Genomic DNA, 20,997 nt, shown 5'->3' with positions numbered 1-20,997 from the left:
CAGAGAGGGCAGGGCCACTAGCAAGGCCACAGCCTCCTCCACTGCCTATAGTGCTCAGAGCCTGTACTCTGTGTGAAGCAGTGGTTTCATCTGAGGCTAGCCGTGTGCTGGGAAGGATATGAATCGTGGAATATCTCCTGCAGGCCCAGCAAAGTCATCAGACGAGTCCGTGAGGCCCCAGGAGATGAGCTGGGAGAGTTAATGCTGCCTCCCCTATCTATGAGCCCTCCAGCCAGCCCCCGTGACGCAGCATCATGCCCAGATCTGTGCGTGTGTGCAGAATGCCTGCAGTGACTCAGGACCTGAGTGTCCCCTCATCTTTCCTGGGTCAAATTACAACCCCTCCCTGGGGAACCCATGGCTGACAGGGAGGGCACCTCTGGGCAACAGTTAAACCCTCCCGGACCTGTTTGCCTGTCAGTTTAATCCCATCCTGATGATTGAGTGGCTTTCAGTGTTAGCTATTTTAGCAAAAGGAGACAAAAAAGACTGAAATCGTGGGTGGCAGCAGCTCGCCTAGCAGGTGCCAGGTTCACGAAGCATGGCCACCACAGTTGCTCTCTGTGTCACCCAAGACCAGCAGCCACAGAGGGGGTGACCCTGGGGCTGCGTGTCATGGGGGCTGCTTGCCCTCCACAATGGGCAGGAACCGGGGCCGCATGCCTGGCTCCTCTGCATGAGCCTGCATCCTTCAGCAGATACGTGTGTGAACCCATCTGATGGTCCCCACACTGGTATCCTCTTTTTGTTGTTCTTCTAGAACTCCTTCAGGGCCATAGCAGTTTTTCCCAGGTACCTGTGTTGGGGCCTGGGGAGCAGATCCCCGTTCACGTCCTCTGTGTGACTCTTGATCAGCTGTCTTTCCATCATTTCAAGGTTCCCACCTTTCCAGACTGGAGCCCCCTCCCTCTGCACAGGACCTTGGCTGGGTTGCAGACAGTGATGGCCAGACCAAAGCTTCAGTCTTGGGTCTAAGTTACGAATCGCCACCTTACTGAGCTTTGTTCCAAAATCTTTGACATTCTTTTCAGAAAACATTAACCAGCGTGCACTGATCTGAATATCGCCGACGGGTTGTCGTAACCATGAGTCAAATGCCAGCCCTGTCTGAGCAGAGGCAGGGCCCTGCCATCAGGAGCCCACCTACACTCTGTCTCCTGCTTTCCTCTGGGCCCCTCCCAATCCCCCAGACAGGAGCGGCTGGTGTCAGCCTTTGTAAAACACGTCATTGACATTTACTGCAAATCGTGGCCCATTGTCATGTGTTTCCCTCGGCAGGTATCACAAGGCTGGATGACCAGATATTTCTGAACAGGAACCCTGGCGTCCCCTCCGTGGTCAAGTTTCACCCCTTTACGCCGTGCGTGGCTGTCGCTGACAAAGACAGCATCTGGTACGGGGGCGCTTATGGGGCTGGCCTTTCAGCTGGAGAACAGGTAGCCCCAGGGGGTGTGGGCAGGATACCCCCTGCCCACTCCGGGCGTGGAAGCTCCTCACCCCAAGCCTTTGGGCTACGTCGGGGGTTGGGGCTGGAGAACTTGCCAGCAGATGCCTCTCCTCCTGATGCTGCCCACACACTCCCAGAGCTGCACTTGGCCACGTTACCACAGGCACTCCAGAAGCCTGACCACCGTTACGTGTGGGCCGGGACAGGAGCTTCGGGCACTAAGATGGGGCTGTTCTTGTGCAATGAACAGAAAGCAGAGCACAGGGGCTTGTTAGGACCCCCCAGTGACAGGGCATGTGATGGACCCGCTCAAGTGCAAGGGCAGCAAGTGTGCAAAGGGAAAGCATCAGTACCAAGACACCACTTTAACTCATAGCTACTGTTGCCCTTATGTCACTGAGAAAGCGCACACTTGATGGGAGAGGGCCATGGGGACGATTCTTTTTATAGCTGATAAAATGGACAGAGTTCTTACCTATTTCTTATTCTTCTCCTTTTTCATACATAACATAAAATTCACTGTCTTCTCCATTTTTAAGCTTGCAGTTTAGTGGCATTAAGTACTTTTACATTGTTGTGCAGCCGTTACCACCGTCCACCTCCAGGACTTTTTCATCACCCTAAACTGAAACTGTGTCCCCATTAAACACCGACTCCCCCTCCCCACTCCCCAGGCCCAGCATCCACCACTCAACTTTCTGTCTCTAGGAATTTGTCTGTTCTGGGAACTTCAGATAAGTGGAATCATCTAGTATTTGTCCTTTTGTGACTGGCTTATTTCACTTAACATACCATCCTCAAGGTTCATCCGTGTTGTAGCAGGTGTCAGAACTTCCTTCCCTTTTAAGATGGAATAGTGGTCCATGTGTGTGGATCACATTTTGTTTCCTCCTTCATCCATCAATGGGCAGTTGTGTTGCTTCCATCCTTTGGCTGTGATGAGTGACACTGCTGTGACCTGGGTGCACATCTCTTAAATGTGTACACAGAGGCGGGATCCTGGACACATGGTCCTCGGTGTTCAGTTCTCTTGAGCAACCTCTCTTGTTCTGCGTGACGGCTGCGCCATCTTACATTCCTACCAGCAGGGCACAGGGTTCCAGTTTGTCCACATTCTGATGACACTTGTCCTTCTCTGTGTGTTTGTTGGTGGTTTACCTGCTGGTATCAGGTGGTATTTCCTTGTGGCTTTCATCTGTACCTCCCTGATCACTCACCATATTCCTGTCTTATTCCCTGAAGCTTTTGGGACTGGGAGAAAGGGGAGAAGCTGGATTATTTCCACAATGGAAACCCTCGGTACACAAGGGTCACAGCCATGGAGTATCTGAATGGCCAGGATTGCTCGCTTCTGCTCACAGCCACAGGTGAGTAGGGCTCCCATGGTGGGGGTCTGAACCCGGATGCAGAGGCAGCAGGGGACAGATGCAGGACCCCAGCACGAATGGACAGCAGGGTTCCTGTGACCTCAGTTGCTTCTTTTGATAAAGGGGACCCACCAGTCCCAAGCAAAGGCCACCATCATTAAAGGCACACCTAAGGGGAGAGGTCCTGCTGGCAGCCCTCCCAGGAAAATAGAGTCCAGGCCCAGCCCCAAGGCAGCCTCCCGGCAGGCCTCAAACAAGAAAAGAAAGACAAACCCCCGCAGTGGTGCGGGAGCCAGTAGGGTCTGCGGGGCATTTGACAACAGGTCACACTGAACCTATCTGAGAGCAAAGAGGAGGCAGAGAGGTGATTCCTTGGGAACAGCAGACATGGCAGAGGGACCAAGGGCCCTTTGGGAGTCAGGTCCCAGTGGGGAAGCAGCATGAGGCCTAAGTTCTAGAGCAGGGAGGCATCATGTCTCAGCGAAGATCAGGGGCGGGCCAGCAGATGGAAGAGCCAGGGACTCTGCTTGACCTGAGTTCCCCAGTGTGTCCCCAGATTACCTTGAACTCCCTCTGCAGCTCAAGGCCAGGTTGTCCCTGAGGGGCTAGTGAGGCTAGAGAACAGGGCCTGGGGGCAGCAACACCAGGAGGAAGGAAGGAAGGACATACAGACAGGCAGACAGGTGGTGGCCCACACTCAGGCCCACCTGGCTGCCCATCTGCCGGAGAACACTGGGACCTCTGCCCCCTCCTGGGGCTGGAGAGGCAGGGAGGGGTGTCCCACCGGTCTCCTGAGTCGTGTGACAGGGTGGAGAGAGAGGCCCTGTCCCTGTGAGAGACCGGCTCTTCTTGGCAGATGATGCCCACGGTGGTGGGTGAAATCAGATGCTGAGGTGGGGGCTCCACCCTGAAGCCCCAAATCAGGCCGGAAGGGGTCTCACACTGCCTATGTGTGGCTCCTCCCCAGATGAGAGAACTGTCTGCCCTCGGGCTGCCTGGTGTGGGCCTGAGCAGCCTGTGTCCTCCGGCACCCCCAGGAAAGGGGCCTCCTCCCCTTCCCAGAGCAGCCAGGCCTGCGTTTTAATCTCCTGTCTCCTCTCCCCAAGATGACGGTGCCATCAGGGTCTGGAAGAACTTTGCTGATTTGGAAAAGAACCCGGAAATGGTGACGGCCTGGCAGGGACTCTCGGACATGCTGCCCACCACCCGAGGTGGGTGCTCCCGGGGTCCTGCAGGAGGTCGGTCCACTCGGAGCCCCTGAGTCCCAACCAAGCCAGCTTCCCTCTTGGGAGGCCCTGCTTGCAGCGAGGTGAAGGGGAGGGTGTGTGTGTGTGTGTGTGTGTGTCTTGCCGAGTTCTGAGCAGCCCGCAGCCCCTGTCCTTGGCTTGAAGCGTGTGTTGCTTGTGAGAGCGCAGGCACAGCGGGGCCTGGGGCTGCATCCTGTGCCCCTCATACCCAGAGTAATCCCCTCTCATGAGCACACAGCAGGCACCCTGGTAGTGTCTGGTCCTCGGGAGAGGCCAGTGCACCGCCTGCCTGCTCTGGGCTGAAGGAGGTGTGGCTGCAGTGTCCGCTGGACGCCACTCTGTGTGCTGCCTGTCGGTGGGACCCCACGGCCAGGGTGAGAGACGCCGGCACCAGCTGCCAGTCTCTGGGTCCAGGCCCATTATCGGGAGGTCTGCACCCCTCAGCCTGGCGCTCTCTGTGCACACAGCATTTACGTGGCTATCGGTCTGGATTTCCAGATCCTCCCTCCAGTGTGATCACAAAGCCTGTGCCAGATGGAGGCAAGAGTGGTTCATCACCCCACCCGCTCCGCCCACCTGGGGTCTCTGTGTGGCCTCCCCTGGTGATCAGGTGCTCAGGTGACTGCTTTTCTCTCCTCCATCTAAGCACCCTCAGGGGCACGGCCAGCTCCACGGCAGACACTTCTTTATATGTTAATTTTTTAAGTATTTTTACATTTTCTTCAGGGACAAAATAGTTTTGTATCGAACCCCGCAAGCCCCACAGCTGTTTTCTTGTTGCCTGGGCCCCTGTGAGTCCGGTCCTGTGCTCCCATGCATGACAGCTGCCATCACAGGGTCCCTCCATCTCTCTCTTGCTTTTTCCTCTCTGCCCTGCAGCGCCCCCACCTTCCACCCGCTCAGCCGCCAGCCCCACCCCAGGCCTGTGCTGAGGCTCCAGCAGAACAGGTGGCTGACGGCCTCCCTGTAGTCCTCAGGTGCTCACGCTCACATTGCAGGATATGCTGGTCAAGATGAGTCGCGGTCTTCAGTCCTTAGCTTTGTGCTGCCATCCCAGCAGGCAACCCGTCCCAGGCTCCAGCATTTCACAGACCCCTGTGTAGGGAAGGCAGGAGCTGGTAGAGAGCAGGGTCAGGCTTCTGGCTAGGCCAGAGGATGGGAAGGTGAGGAGCCCACTGGTGGCCCAGTGAATATGCTGTTGTCTAGCCTTTTCCTTTTGCAACAGCCCACCTACCCCAAATACTCACCTACCCCAAATACCTGCCACCCCCAAATGATGTATCTGTGGTTATTTGCCCACAATGTCACTTGCCTTTGCTCCAGTGAAGGTGAGAGGAGCTGCCTGTCCAGGAGACAGCATGCAGGTGGGGTGACGGGGTCTAGCTGAGGTGACAGCAGTACAGCCCTGGGGCGCCCCTGCACTTGTCTCCCCCAAACATCACCTGTGGGGGGGGCGCTCCTGGCCCAGGTGTGTGCTGCAACCCTTCCTTGAGAATAGGTTCCACTGGTGTAGACAGACATGTTTCCTACAGACTCCTTCCTGCTGGACCCGCCCCCTTTCCTCGGTCTCAGAAATCTCCCATGACAGGCATTGTTGGTGAGGGCTGATGAGGGTCTTGCCTCCAAGTCTTTGTCAGCAGGTGGGGTGGGGGTGCTTTGGGCGGGCACTCTTTGGCAGCTAAGCCAGAGTTCGTTTGACCAGGCAGCAGTGGACTTAGCAAAAAGGAAGATGTTACTTCCTTGTTCTTTCTGGAGGAGTGGAAAGTAGAAGGGGCAGGGCACCTGGGAGGCCAGCTGCTTTAAAGGGTCAGGACAGGAAGGGCTTGTGTGTTGCAGGGCCTGGGACGGGCGCCCCGAGAACCAGGCACCCCTGCACCCTCCAGCCTCCACAGCTTCCCTCAGTAGCACAGGGACTGCAACCCCAGCAGGGCCAGAGAGGTATAATTTCCATTTCAGGAGCTTAAGCTCAGTAACCAAGGGGTGAGGCTGATGGATTTCTGGCCCCTCTGCCAACTTCTGGGTGCCTTCTGCCCATTAGTACCTGCTTTCTTTCTCTTCACTCATCTTGGCCTCTGACTTGACAATCACAGAGCTGTTGGTCGTGATTCTGGGGGAAGAACTAGCAGCTTCTAAGGCCATTGCTTGTCAGTGTCTGGAGGCCCCCCTGCAGCGTGACGCCCTTCAGAGTCCTGGTTGTGGGCCCCTGGGACCTTGTCAGGCAGAAGCAACAGCCACCACCCCCTGCTCCAGATACCTCTCTGGCCGATGTAAAACTCCCTGTGTTCCACAGGGAGGTCCTCCGCCTGGTCTCAGGTCCCAGGCAGCCTCGAACTGTGTAGGGGGCATAAGGTACCCTGAGGGGAGGGGCTGCCATCATCAACTCCTCCATATGCCTGTGACAAGGGATCCTACACAGCTCTGCACCCTGTGAGGCCCAGCCCACCATGTCCTTCAGTTCCAGAGGTCATAGGGGGTGTCGTCTGTGAACACTGACATGTAAGGCACGTGGGAGGGAGGACTTGGTGCTCCCTGAGTGGTGAGGAAACTCTGCCTGTGAGGTTCTCCTGTATGCTCTCCAGCTCAGAATTCACTCACCGAGTCGCTCTCGTGGCAGCCTGTTTGCAAAGATCTGAACCAGTGGTTTGGGACTAAAGAGACTGTTTCTTGCAGGAGCCCTAACCCCTGCCTTTTAGAAGTTGTGTGAAATGTGCAGAGTCTCTGCGTCATCTTAGCATGCCCCTGGCTCACGTGTGTACATGTGTACCCAGGCATGGACACACATACATGCATATGCACATGTAAACACATATGCTCCTGTGCATGCATGTGCAGTTAGCCTGGGGACACTCCCCTCATGGGGATCCCCCACGGTCAGGAGGAACTGAAGTCAGTCTGGGTCGTTGGCCATGCCCTGAAGCTGAGTGAGCCATGTTCTGAAATAGCACTGGTAGTGGTACCACCCACTGTCAGGCCAAGGTGTCCACAGTCACCTGGATACAAACACCATTCTCCGGAGGCCTCCTCACCGACCCGGGGCCTCGTGAATGAAGAGCCGTCCTCACTCAGGACCTAGACAGAGGGTTGCCTCCACTCCTCCGGCTGTGGCCAGTGGGTCAGCTCCTGCCAGTCGGGCCGCACTAACAGTGTGTGTGTCCGGCCACTAACTGCCACTCGCTGGAAGTGCCACGCATGTCAGGTCATGTTTTCCTTGAGTCTCAGCACCTTCTGATTTCCCATCTTGAGGTTTTTTTAGCCAAAACCTCCAAATGTTGAGTTTTCACGTTCGTAGGTACTTTGGCCCTTTTCTTCCGACTGCAGCCCTGGCCCGGGCCACTGTCTGCCCCTTCCTTCTGTTTCCTTCGTGGTGCTCCCTGACTCTTTGTGGTGTGTTTAATTCTGGCTGATTTGGCTTTGGCTGGCCGGCTTCCCCTTGCATCAAGCCCATAATCCCTGTTTCCTCGCAGGTCTGGCCCGAAGGGTCTCGATCTTTCTTGACCACAGTAAGCAGGGAGGTGAGTGCCTTCCCCTTATCTGTGAGGGCCGGGTGGGAGCCGGCTCCTCTGCTCTGCGCAGTGACATTCACTTGCCCACTGTGCTCTCAGGTGGCAGAGGGTCAGGCCTATGGTTTTTCTTATTCGCTCATCCGCATATGCTCCTCTGATACAAAAGACCTCACTAGCTGAGCAGTCAGGTCTCATGGGATGAATGAGGTGGCTGTGTGCAGCTCTGGAAAGAGACTCAGTGAGAGCCACAGACAGGACCGTCCCTGGGAGCCGAGGCCTCGTGGGCGCACTTCCCGGCCTCCTCAGTGGCCTCACTCTGGACTGGCTAGAGGACAGTTCAGTTCTGAGCTCCATGCCACCTTCACAACAGCCTCGGAACGGGAGTAATCCCAGTCCACATCTGCTGGAGCGAGGATGGCGCAGCTCTCAGGCTCCCAGGGAAGACGTCTCACGATTCCATTAGGACAGAGGAGTCATTCCAGAGTGGGATTTGTGTTCCCACCAAATTTTTCAAAAGAGAATACTTTCCAGAATTGAATGCAGAGTTTTTTTGAAGCATCTGTTTCCATCTGAAAATCCATGTATAAGTTTGATAGTTACCAAAACGCCCATCTGCAGTTGCCTATGTATACACTGGGTTGGCAAACTTAAAATACACACGCTCAAAATGACTCCTTTTCTCTCCTAATTTCACTAGTGGGGTAAATTGTAAAGAGATGGAGCCTTATGAATCCTGGGAGCAGATAGAATTCTTGACCTTTTAACTTGCAGCATCTGAGTTTAGAGAGTGACCAGCCCTGTGGTGAACTCTCTATCCTGGGTCTGTCTTTAGTTGCTCTCTCAATGACAACAGTTCCTTGCAGGAAGGCAGTGGTGGCCATGGGTCTGACACGGTCCCTTGTGCCATCAGAACTGGAAGGATGGAGAAGGGGGTCCCAGGAGGCTAAGAACAAGATGTCCTTACAAACGTACAAACTCACAGTTTAATATTTTACAAAGGACTCTTCTAGTAAAAAGTTCAAAATGAAGGAAAAATTGAGAAAACCCAGGACTGACTCCATCTTCACTCCTCCGCTTTCCGCCAACAGCAACAGTAGTGGTGGTAACCAGAAGGGTTTCTCTCAGAAAGGGCCTCAGAGGAATGACAGGGTCACTTGCCCTGAAGTCCTGAAGAGAAACCAGAGGACACCTTTCTCAGCCTTTCCCTGGGGCACCTGGAGGAGAGCAGCCCTGACCCCTAGTTGTCGCCTGCGTGGAAGGCAGCAGTGACCCCGGAGGGCAGGGAACAGATCATCCAGCACCCGCGTGTGAACTGGACGCGAACTTGGGCCTTGGTCAGTTGTTGGTATTCGTCGCCTGGAGCAGCTGGGCAGCGAGCAGGGCGCCAGCCACAGAGCTCTGGGATGGCCCGTGCGGATGGGAGGGCCACAGCCGCCCTCCTATCGCAGCTGCACGCCGCCTCTGGCGCCGCAGGCATCTGGGGTCAAATCTTAGCGGGCAGCCCTCTCAGTGCTGGAGGCAGGACGCAAGGCCGGGTGGTGGCTCCTGTGGGCCTGCAGGGCAGGCACACAGGCTCCGGGGAATGACAGTTCGCTCCTCGCCCAGGACGTGTGTGCCCAGCCCCACTGACGGGGAACTCCCGCACCGGGTCTGCTCTGATCCTTCGCAGCTGCCTAGTGTCCTGGGTCATCTCCCTAAGTGAGAAACAGAAGTTTAGGTAAATCATTTGTCCCTGAACAGCCCAGATTTCTGTTGCCAGCCTATTCCTGAGCCTCTGAACCTGCCAGCTGTCTAGAAGTGTTCACAAGCCCTGAGAGGCCCTACCTCATGGGGAGGCGCTGCGTCTGCGTCCCCGGGGAGACAATGGGGGTCGCCATCCCTCAGGTCTGAGGTTTTCGCATGTGCTGGTGGGGTGGGGACTGGCCCCTCCTCCTTGGAGTTCTAGAACCATCACTCCCAAGGGCATTTCAGGTTGGGGGTGATGGGTCCTTAGTCATAGGTCCACATAATGGGTCCTCAGAGGTCAGATCCCTGTGTTGGTTTTCAGGGGCCTAGTCTAGACTTCCAGGGGGGTCCTTCGAGGTCAGTCTGGACCGGCCACTGAGCCTAGAGGGCTGATCATGGACATCACAGGGACCTAAGCCTCTGAAACCATGTGTTTCTTCTTCTCACTGCCTGCTTGGCATGGGTTCAGCTGGATGCTGGTCCCTGACTTACACATTCGAGCTTGCTATTCTCCAGCCCTCCCTGCGCCGTGCGCCTATATTTTAATGAAGAAATCCCCTCTTTGGCCAGCTTTTGGAGAGGAACATGTAAGCAGGGCTTGTATCCAGAATAAAGTCAGCCAAAAGTCTCTGCCTCCTGGCGAGGGCCACCCCACGCCTGGCTCCCGGGCAGTGAGAGCAACGTCACACTAGATGGACTGTGCTCTTGGGCACTCAGGCTGCCCGCCCAGCATGGGGGAGGCTGCAGCACGCATGCAGCCTCCATCCATTAGGCACCCTCTGTGTCCTCAAGGCAGCAGCGTGGACCAGGAGGAGGGACCCTCCGGAGGGGAGCCCAGAGCAGCCTGCCTGCTCCTGAAAAACAGGAAAGGCCCAGGGGACCAGGGGGCTGGGGCTCTCCGCACCACTGTCACTTCTTTGGGCGTGGGGAAGGGGGGAACACTGCTGAGGCCGTGCTCCCCAGGAATGAAGTGATTGGAATCTTCACTCTAGTTCGAGGTTGAGACACAGGCTTGGCTGGGAAAGGTCTCAAGGGGAAAAGCCAGTGACTGCATTCCAATCTGGGCTGGAGGACAGGCCAGGACCCCAGACCCTCAGGAGAATGAGGTGGGGGCCAGCAGGTGCAGGAAGGACTCTTCCTGGAGGTGGGCCAGGGTGTGAGCAGACTATTGTTTTTATCCCAACAGTTTTCATGTTGGTCTGAGGCTCTTCCACGGATAGGAGCTCACTGTCTTAGGAGACACAGCTTCCACAGTCAGGTTCAGCTCAGAAAGCAACCTTGCCCAGAACTGTCTGCACGTGCGGGGCACCTGCCTCCCCAACATGCTCAGGCCTCGGGAAAACCCTAGGAAACCCGTGTCTTATCTCTACTGGCTTCACCGTGCTTTAGAACTAGTTTAAACCAGAATCTGAAGCTCGATGGTCCACATCAGAAAGTCCAGATTTGAAACAGGGCTCAGAACTCGTGTGACCCATGTCCCAGATCCTCTGACGGCTACACGGACACACCTTTCAGTGCCTCCTTGCAGATGGAGACACTGGGGCCTGGAGTGGGGGCTATATCTCCCCAAATTCATGTGTTGGAGTCCTCACCCCCAGCACTCAGAGGGCAAATGTATTTGAGAGAAGGATTCAGTTTAAATGAAGTCACTGGGCTGGGCCCTAACGCAGGGCAGGCTCCCACCGGCTCTGAATCCACCATGAAGGAGATGCAGCGAGAAGGAAGCTGCCACCACCTCATCTGAAGGCCAGGTGGGCCTCCTCACTCCTTCGGGATTGGCCACAGCCTCCTCTCTGTTTGCTGCAGAGGCTTAGGGCTGAGACCCCTCGCAGTCCTTGTGTGGTCCCCCCAGACTCTCTGCAACTTGTTTCCATGATCCTAAAGCATCCCAAATGTCACCTGGCCCCATGCTCTCAATGGAGGACCGCTCCTGAAAACCCCTCAGGGCCAACACGGAGCCCCCAGCAGACTGTTAAGCATGCCTGAGAACACAGGCCACCCCAGCAGTGGTCCACGGATTTAGGAGTCTTTGAGCCTCTGCAGTGACCTGGTGCCCAAAGTATGGTCCTGGCTGGGTGCATCCTCTGTGATTCATTCATGTAATGCCCACCAGGCACATCATGAGGGGAGGCAGTGGCCTGGTTTCAGGCTCTGCTTGTGGGCTGACTGGTCACAGTGTGACCTGGGCTTTCCCGGACAGAAGTGGGGTTCACATGTCATACCGTTTCATCTGCCATGCCTGAAGCCTTGTCACCCGCAGAAACCTTTATGGTACTTTGGGGTGTTTCCTCCTGCCTGGGGTCAGGGGTGTTGCAGTGGAGAGACCGCATTCTAAAAGGTGAAACAAAGGCTGGTCCATTTGTTGTGTGGAGCTGACATTTCTGCAGAGTAGACACAAATGCCGCTGGCAAAACAGGAAGGATGGGGCAGGGTGTGTGGGAGGTGATGCCTCTGGAACAGGGAGACGTTGTAGCCTCATGTGGTTGAGAAGGTGACTGAGCACAATATGGAGGGGCTGTGTGGATGTCAGGAGAGGGGCGTTCCAGGCACAGGGTCCAGTTAAGAGGACCAAGCTGGTCCCTTTCGGGCAGAATGGGAGACCAGTTAGGAGGCCACTGGGAGTCTCTGGAGCAAGGGTCAAGGGACTCAGATCTGAGCAGGAACCTGAAGTGATGTGTACAGATGAGAGTCTGGGGTTCAAGAGAGAGATTGGGCACTTGAAGTGAACTCTGTAGCCTGAAGGGAACATATCAGAAAAGAACAAATGAGACGCCCTCCAGCTCAGGAATTTGGGAGAAGAGTGGGCACCCCCAGAGAGAGAAGGGGAAACCACAGAGGCAAACACAGAGGAGCTGCTGCCACAAGAAGAGACAGATGTATGAAAAAGCACAGTGACTTCAGTTTAGACTTCGGTGTGACCAAAAGAAAACATACATGAAGTTATGTCAGTGACAGAATAGGAGAGGATATTTGCAGTATATGCATTAAACTAAACCATCAGCGTCAGAATATATATTAAAACATATGCAGGGGCCTTCCCTAGTGACTCAGTGGTAAAGAATCCACCTGCCAATGCAAGAGACACAGTTTCGAAGCTGACCCGGGAAGATCCCACATGCCTTGGAGCAACGAAGGCCATGCACCACAACTATTGAGCCTGTGCCCTCCAGCCCAGAACTGCAACTACAGAGCCTGCTTGCCGCAACTACTGAAGCCCACATGGCCGAGAGCCTGTGCTCCACAATGAGGGAAGCCCCCTCAGTGAGAAACCCACACGCTGCCGTTAGAGGAGCCCTGCTCTCCACTGCTAGAGAAAAGCCCGCACCACACCAAAGGCCCAGCACAGCCAAAAATATAAATAAATTAATTAAAATATTTTTTAAGAATTATTTAATGTATGCAGGCTTCACACACCAATGCTGACCAGGATTTAGGGAAACTATACCTTGTGTCCATCTCTGCTGAGACTGCAGGCCAGCACCCACTCTGGGAGTGGATGGCCATTCCTGGGGAGGTGCGAAGCGCAGATGGACATGTCCCCTTCCTGGTGCTGCCGCCGCCTCCTTATACACAGGGCGCATGGAAATGTCGTCAGGGTGGTGTGGCTTACAAACTCAGGGGGTTGTGGAAGTGAAGGGCTCGTTCTCCAAGAGCATGTTACCCACAAGTTTATATGAATTAGCCAGATCTGCATTCATAGGGTTGGGTGAAACCTCACCATATAACCTTACAGGAAAAACACAAGTTGCCAGAAAATATACTCTCAGTTGAAATTGGAAACTTTTGAGACATCGGGGATATGTTCTGTGGTTTTGGACACGTGGCCCTGCATTGGAATGCACAGAGACAGGCCTGGGAGGATGCCTGCAACCTGGGGACAGTTCATCAGGGGAAAGGGCAGGCACGTGAGGCTTTCATTGTCTTAAATTTCATTTCTTTTCAAGAAAAAAAAAAAGTAAAAATGACAAGATATTAGCAACTCTTAGATCTGAGTGGTGTGTTCAGGGATTTCTGTTGTGTTTTTTCTGTATGTTTGAAATACAATTAAACATTTTAAATTAAATCTTATTTTAGAGTCCCTCTTGGTCAGTGCTGCCCTTAGGGAGGCTGAAGGTTCTTACCGCCCCTGCCCCCAGTCCGAGGGAAGGGCTACCCCATGATTCATTCACCACTGATTGTCTGTGGTCAGTCCCCTGCCTCCATGAGGGGCAGCCACAAAGCTGTTCACCCCCCAGGGGACTGAAGGACCCAGAGGACTCATACCTGTGTGTCTCTGACATCCCTTCTCAAGTCTCCAGACCTGCCAGTCATGCCCAGGTGTCCTGGAAGGTGGGCATCTTGGACAAACGGCCCTGAGATGCTGCTGTCCTTCTGGCAGATGCCTGAAAACAGCAGAGATACGGAGAGGCTCTGAATCGTCACCCGAACCTCAAGCTTGTGTGGGGTTGGGGACCCGCCCTATGGGTTGGCACCAGCTGCTTGAGCAACTGCCCAGACCAGGCTCCCTCGGTGACACTGGTGTCCATCTGTATCTCTCCAGGAGCTGGGATGGTGGTGGACTGGGAGCAGGAGACCGGCCTCCTCATGAGCTCGGGAGACGTGCGGATCATCCGGATCTGGGACACGGACCGCGAGATGAAGGTGCAGGTGAGCACACCGTCCCACACGGGGCTTCCCCAGGGGCACAGCGGGCCAGTGCTCACAGACCCCGCCTTCCTCCTCAGCTCCGCTCGCCCTCAAGGTCGAGGGCCAAGAATGAGGGTCTGTGGAAGTGCTCTGAGCAGGCAGTGTCCCCAGAGGTGGGGACAGAGGAAAACGGGCCCAGTCAGGCTGCCTCCCACCTTTTAAACGGATACAATGATTCGGTTTCTTTCCCTGTTGGATTTCTTCCTTGAGGAGCTGCAAACCTCTTCTGATTGGAAAAGCACTTTTCTTCCTCTTGGGGCCCATTTTTTTGTCTCCTGCTCTTTCCTGCTGAGCGTTCATCACACCTCCTGCCCTTCTCCAGCTTTTACAGCTGCCAGGAGGAGAGGCGAGGGGATGGTTTATGAGCAGCAGGATTCCTCCTGGACCCTTCCCTGAACTACTTAGGAGGTTTAAGAGGGAGCTGACAAGGATTCCTCCTGCTGAAATGTGCTTCATCCTCCTCCTTAGGAGAGAGGGAGATGTTGGAAAGTTTAATGGGTGCAGAGGTGTTTGCAACCCTGCCCTCTGGGCCGCAGGCCTTGGGGTCCCGGGCTGTAACTCAGGCAGATGGAGCCTGACTCCCTCTGGGCCCAGCTCCTCCGCCGCCGGCGCGGGTGGGGCCCTGACACCAGGGTGCTTAACGGGTCTGTGTCGGCCCTAGGACATCCCCACAGGAGCCGACAGCTGCGTGACAAGCCTGTCCTGCGACTCCCACCGTTCCCTCATCGTGGCCGGGCTCGGCGACGGCTCCATCCGTGTCTACGACAGGAGGATGGCACTCAGCGAATGGTAATTGGGCCTCGCCTACCCCTCCATCTCCTGGGCTCAGAGGGAGCAAGCCCCCAGGGCCAGCCAGTCACTCCCTCCAGAGCCACATCCCCTGGCACGTGGAGAAGCACACCTTCCCACCAGCCGTGGACGGGCTGTTCAGAACACAGGCTGAGGGGGAATGTCCCGGCGAGGCACTGCCTTCCCGGCCTCCATTCCCCCCTGAACACATGAGGCTACTGCCTCCCAGTTCAAACTTGTGAATAGCCAAGGAGATGGCATTAGGGACACTGTGGACACTGCCACGCTGGGCCACACACGTTCACATGGTCGCTCTGGGCACCTCCACTCTGCCCTGGGCTGAGGCCCCCAGGGGCCCTGCACCATGCCCTGTGTGGGCCGGTGAGCATGGAGGTCCAGATGTTGGTCACACACGGCTGGTAAATGACAGAGCGCCACAGGAACACAGGCCCGGGCTCCCAGGTGATGTTTACTGAACACCCACCTTGTCCCAGGGAATGGGGTGCAGCAGGTGGGCCCGTGTGCAGCCACAGGAGCCAACGGAGTGCTCGGGGGGAGGGGAGCAGGAGGGAACAGGACAGGGGACAGGGCCAAGCTGGGCCCAAGCTGATGAACACCATCGGTAACACCAGCAGGAAGAGTGCAGCCGTGAGGGTGCAGGGCTGGGAGCAGCCGGGAGGACCCATATGGACCCAGGCAGCCAGCAGGGGCGCCAGCCAGTCTGGCGGGAGTTTGGGCCTGAGGCTTGGATGATGAGTGGGCCCCAGGCAGCCCCTGGCTTGCATGGTCCCTGCAGGTCTCAGCAGGCGGGTCCCCACCGAAAACCCATACTGCCCAGCAGAAGCAGCCATCATGGAAGTGGGGGAACAAGGTTCCTTTCTGGGATGATGCAAATATTCTAAAATTGTGTGATGGTCGCACAGCTGTAAGAACGTGTCAAATCAGTGAATACATGCTTATGGGAGACTCTTACTGTATGTGAATCAAATGTCAATCAGACTTATTGTAAGAAGCCTCCCTGGGCAGGCAGTAATCTGGCAAATTGACAAGAGCCAAGGGTCGCAGAGCAGCTGTGAGGGAGGGGCTGGGGTCTCCAGACCTCCTCCTGAGGTCTGAGGACAGAGACACAGGGGCTCCTGGGCATGCCTGAGCAGAGACCTGTGTGTGCTGGGTGTGACTGTCCTGGACCCTTCCCAGGGGTCACACTCTGAGCCCACCTCCCCGTCACATGCATCCCAATCCTGCTCCCAGTCATGGACTGCACCAGGCTTCCAGGAAAGCCCGTGTCCCTCTGTTTCAACAGCTTTACAGTCTAGGGTTCTCGGTCCCAGCCCTCAAACCCACAGGGAGATACAGTGTGAAGTCCTGGTAGGGGGGCTGGCAGTGCCCAGGGCCCCGAGACGGCATGACAGCCACCCCGCCTCCAGAGGCCCCAACGTGGCCTGAGGTGCCCAGGAAGGGGCATGCCAGGAGTGTGAGGTCACTCAGTCACTCACGGTGAACATGAGACAGTGAGGGCTGACTTCACAGCATGGGCAGACTGTGGACAGTTCACATAAACTCCTGGTTCCCTCTGCTCAAAAGAAAGTCCACTCTGCCTCAGAGCATCAGGGACGCCCACAGTTATGCCCAGGCCCTGACCCTCCTTCCTCCCCTCCAGCCGCGTCATGACCTACCGGGAGCACACGGCCTGGGTGGTGAAGGCCTACCTCCAGAAGCACCCCGAGGGCCACATCATGAGCGTCAGGTAATGAGCGTGGAATATTCATGAGACATTTTGCTGTAAAAACATTATTTTCCCTCTATCTAAAATATGTCCTTGGTATTTAAACAGCTGGGAAATATGGCATTTCAAGGTAGTAATTAACTTCTGCTCTGGGACTGGCCAGAAAGGTCAGGGCCGGCACCAGGGCAGGGACAGCAGGTCCTCCCGCTGGAGAGCTTGGCCTGCGGGTATCCTGTGGGTGGCAGGAGAGGGGGTGGACGAGGCAACCGGGGCATAGCCTTCCCGCGACAGCAGCATCTGCCGGGCGTGTGCTGGGATCACCATGCGGATCCACCGTCTGCCCATAAATCCATTCCTGCTGCCTGGTAAATCCTGTGCTGAGAGCAGCAGATATTTATTTGCCCGTTAAAGGGACAGCAAATGTAATTTACTGTCACAAAGCCACCATTTCTCCAAAGAGATGCTCTTCCCTTGTTTGTAATGTGGAAACAGAACACAGCTCTCAAAACGGTGTCTGCCAGGCCCAGGGCAGGAAGAGGTGACCTCCCATCCTCCCTCCCACCCGTCACCACATCCCCGCTATGTAAAATCTAATATCTGGCCGGAAATGAACAAATAACTCACAGCCTCCCCCGGGTCTTTGCTCACCCTGCTGTGTGCCTCAGTGGCTGGGCCCTTTCTGACTCTAGGGAGGGGTCCCCGGGGCTCAGCAGCAGGCCTGGAGCCAGAGTCAGTGGGGTGGGCCCATGTGCCATCCGGGGGCCTCCCTGGACACTCTAAGGGTCCAGGGGACCGTGGCCTTGAATAGCATGTGTGGATGGCCCCTGATCGCACATGGTGCATCCTGGGCCCCGGTATGCCCACCCAGCATCACCAGAACCCCCTCCCGCAGCGTCAATGGGGACGTGCGCTTCTTTGACCCTCGGCTGCCGGAGTCTGTGAATGTCCTACAGATCGTGAAGGGGCTGACGGCACTCGACATCCACCCCCAGGCAAACCTGATTGCGTGGTAAGTGCTGCCTCTTCTCTGCCCCCTGCCCTGCCCAGCCGGCTCCCAGGGCCCTGTGTAAACAGCAGGCACCACGACCCACCCCCAAACCTGTGGAGGAGAGCTGGGTGGAAGGACTGTGGGGCCCCTTTGCTGCTCCTCACCTGCCTGGCCTCATGGCCCTTGAGGCTCAAGCCCCCTTGTGGGGGTGACCAGAGAGGAGCCCCCTCTCCCCGTGGACACGCCCACCTGCCCGCGCTGACCGCCGGGCCTTCTTGTGTGCAGCGGCTCCATGAACCAGTTCACCGCCATCTACAACGGCAGCGGAGAGCTGATCAACCACATCAAGTACTACGACGGCTTCATGGGCCAGCGGGTCGGCGCCATCAGCTGCCTGGCCTTCCACCCACACTGGGTCTGTGTCTCTGCCCCCGTCCAAGGGCTGGGGGTTGGGGAGGTGCGGGGAGGCGCTAGCAGCAGGCAGAGGCCCCCGCCCCGCACCACAGTCGGCCACCCCAGGATCTCCAGGGGCCATAGCCCCCAGACTGCACTCCCTCTGGAAGCAGCGTCAAATTCTGTCACTCAGGGGAGACATGAAGTAGCCCCACTCTTTGTGACCCCTCTGGGCCCTGCACAGACCCCAGCCCCAGAGAGAACTCCCCTTGAAAAGTCTCCTGGGGTAGGAGCAGCCCAGACCCCATGACCCGGGTGACGGCACCGTCCTAAATTACAGTCAGCTGTGTGGCTGAGGGCTGCTGTGTTGTAAATTAGGATTCTCCCACCTGCCTGCGTGTGGCACGAGGCTCCCCAGGAGCCTGGCGTGTGGCTCTCTGCCAAAACGCATGGCATGAGGTTCCCAGAGCTGTTCCTGGGGGGCCATGCTGAAAAGAAAAATGTGGGCAGTGTGCGGAGCGGGCGGGTTCTCTGTGACAGGGTGGAGGTGAGGACTCTGCACCAGCTGTGTGGCCCAGGAGCCCATCATTTCCGCGCCAGACTTGCAGGCAGAGTTGGGGTGACCAGGCCTGGACTGCACCCCCCCCAGCTGCTCACCCCCTGTTCTCTCCTCCCTACCGCAGCCGCACCTGGCCGTGGGCAGCAACGACTACTACATCTCCGTGTACTCGGTGGAGAAGCGTGTCAGATAGCGGCCCCTCCCCGCAGGCCGCCTTGTACATAAGGGACCCACCACGCTGCCGTGAACACTGGCCCGAACTGGCTGCTGAGGGCTCGAGAGGGCCCGCACTGTCTGTCTGTCTGTCTTCGCTGTCATGCCCAGGAGCCCAGAGAAGGGGGCTCTGCTGGAGTCCTTGGTGTGACGGTCGCTGCTCTGCTGAGACACGGCTCCCGGACTGAGGACACGGTCACTGTACGTTCCAGTCCCCGCCCATGCTATTGTCGTCTGAGGTTTTTAAGGGGGTAACACACTTGTTTTCTTTTCCAAGTGATGCGAGCATTAGTCCCCAAACCAGACGGAAGCCAGCTCCTGGGGCTGCGTGCCCCCTGGCGTGGGCTTCTGGGGTGGTCTGAGGCCGCTGGCAGAGGTGGAGGCCTGAGACTGAGCGAAGGACAGATGGAGGTGGCCTGCCACCCACTGGTCATCACCCCAGGCCGTCTGGCCACACCCCAGAGCCCGAGCGCACCCCTCCCCACAGGCAGGCCTTCCTTCTGAGTGTCGGCAGGAGGGGCTCTGGTTTGGAAGGAGAGGCAGGTCCCTTGGGCCACAGGGCTTGTTTCTCTCAAGTGCTGCTCTTCCCCGGCCGGTGCAGGGAACCGTGGCCTCCCCACCCGCGCCCCGCACGCATCACATGAGCACACGTGGAGGGGCTGCCCAGCCCCGAGTGTCTAGGGGTGAACAGCGCCACCCCAACCCTCTGTCCCCACACACGTGGGGGCAGCTCACACCTGCAAGGGACACAGGAGGACTCCCGGGTGGGCAGCAGCTTCACGCATGTCCGCTGCACGCACGCGTCTGTGGCAGGGCGCTGAGCAGCCACGCCTGGAACACAAGACACAACCACAATGATGATATTTTAAAAATCATATTTTCCATTTTCCTTGGGAATCAGGATTATTCAGAGATAGAGGAGTGAGCTGGCTTAGTTAACTCTGCCGGTAAGAGGCCAATAATGGGAATGTGAGGAAGAGCCGTGCTGTGGACCTGGGTGGGCTGGACAGGGCATGGGGCTGGGCCAGGGGCTGGTCGTGACTGCTCCCCCGAGAACGTTCCAGGACGGCGTCTACCGTGTGCTGGGTGAGTGAGCGGCGTGCGGGTGGGGAAGGCCGCAGAAAACTCAGCTCACCCAGTGCTCCAGACACGGCGACTTGGGAACCTTCCAGAAGCTGAGCTCCACCCACAGATGCCAAGCTGACTGCCCACAGCCGATTTCACAGAGCAGTTCCACTCCACATTTTGAGCTCACGTGTGGTTCTGTTTGTTTTGAGACGAAACTATCCCCAGGCCAAGCGCGGGGGCCCCAGTGGGGCTGTCTTCACAGGTCTGATGCGAAAATTCAATCATGAAGTTACAGAGGCTTGAGAGAGTGTGACCTAAGGGTTCATTTATCTCTATTTATTTTATCAAAATGAGAATTGAAAGACTTTGACAAAACATGGAATTGTAACACAAAAAGTGAGGATAAACTGTTAATAAAAGATAAATACGCAGAGGGCTGGCTGGAGGCGCTGTCCTTTAAGGCAAGTCCTCCATGTCCTCGGGGCTCCAGGCTCAAGGTGGTGCTTCCCGGCCCTTGGCCCCCTTGGGCACAGCCCCAGCCCTGTGGCTTGGACAGCTGGCCCAAGAGAAGGCCCTAGATTTGGGGTCACCCCACTCTGCCTGTGAGCCCAGGCCCCCAGAGGGAATCCCTCTGCCACTTCCTGTGTCTTTTTTACTTACCACCTACAGTTAGAAGCCAGAAGGCTGCATCTGAGTTGTCCTGGGGATCCGTCTTCCCTCCCTCATCCTGTGGCTTGGGGACCCCGACTCCTTCCTCAGCCAGCATCCCCTCTGATCCCAGCCTGTGACCCCTTGGGCCCACCTCGTGGTCCAGGGTTGGCTCCCCTGTAGGGGCCGGAGCCCATGTTCCTGCTGACACGCCAGCAGGCCTGAGGGGTCCCAGCCCCTTAAATGCACCTCATGCCTTTGGGGTCCCAGCCCCTTAAATGCACCTCACGCCTTTGGGGTCCCAGCCCCTTAAATGCACCTCACACCTGAGGGGTCTCAGCCCCTTAAATGCACCTCATGCTTTAGGAGTCCCACTCCCTAGAAGCAGCTTGGGTCCCAGGTCTTGTCACACTCATGACAGGAAATGGGGCCCAGGCGTGAAGTAACTCACCCAGAGTCACACCCACTAGGTGGGTGGTAGCAGGAACCAGGTCCCACCTGGCATCCTGACCTCGTGGCCTCCAGATGGAACCTCATTTGGCAGACAGGGTGTGATGAGTGGGGAGGGGGCAGCACTGGGAGCCAGTCATGCACACTGGCACCGAAGGAGCGACAGGAATTGAACTGGGTTCACTAGA

General features: G+C 56.7%; 1 protein-coding gene across 2 annotated transcripts in view; it reads left to right on the top strand.

Moving 5' to 3' along the window:
- The window catches only part of RPTOR (regulatory associated protein of MTOR complex 1), a 315,748-nt gene extending 295,604 nt beyond the window's left edge, over positions 1 to 20,144 (top strand). The window contains exons 26-35 of one of the 2 annotated variants that reach the window (XM_043905266.1): positions 1,279 to 1,393; positions 2,690 to 2,814; positions 3,921 to 4,025; positions 7,526 to 7,573; positions 13,830 to 13,936; positions 14,637 to 14,764; positions 16,425 to 16,511; positions 17,383 to 17,499; positions 17,764 to 17,893; positions 18,555 to 20,144. In XM_043905266.1, coding sequence (XP_043761201.1) covers positions 1,279 to 1,393; positions 2,690 to 2,814; positions 3,921 to 4,025; positions 7,526 to 7,573; positions 13,830 to 13,936; positions 14,637 to 14,764; positions 16,425 to 16,511; positions 17,383 to 17,499; positions 17,764 to 17,893; positions 18,555 to 18,623 — 1,031 coding nt within the window. In that variant the 3' untranslated portion in view covers positions 18,624 to 20,144. The remainder of the gene's footprint in view (positions 1 to 1,278; positions 1,394 to 2,689; positions 2,815 to 3,920; positions 4,026 to 7,525; positions 7,574 to 13,829; positions 13,937 to 14,636; positions 14,765 to 16,424; positions 16,512 to 17,382; positions 17,500 to 17,763; positions 17,894 to 18,554) is intronic. The other variant, XM_043905267.1, reaches the window with a different exon arrangement.
- The last annotated feature ends 853 nt before the right edge of the window (positions 20,145 to 20,997 follow it).

The sequence above is a fragment of the Cervus elaphus genome, chromosome 5 (genome assembly GCF_910594005.1).
Source record: "Cervus elaphus chromosome 5, mCerEla1.1, whole genome shotgun sequence".
In the NCBI taxonomy this organism is placed as follows: domain Eukaryota; kingdom Metazoa; phylum Chordata; class Mammalia; order Artiodactyla; family Cervidae; genus Cervus; species Cervus elaphus.
This window is presented reverse-complemented; position numbering and strand designations above follow the sequence as displayed.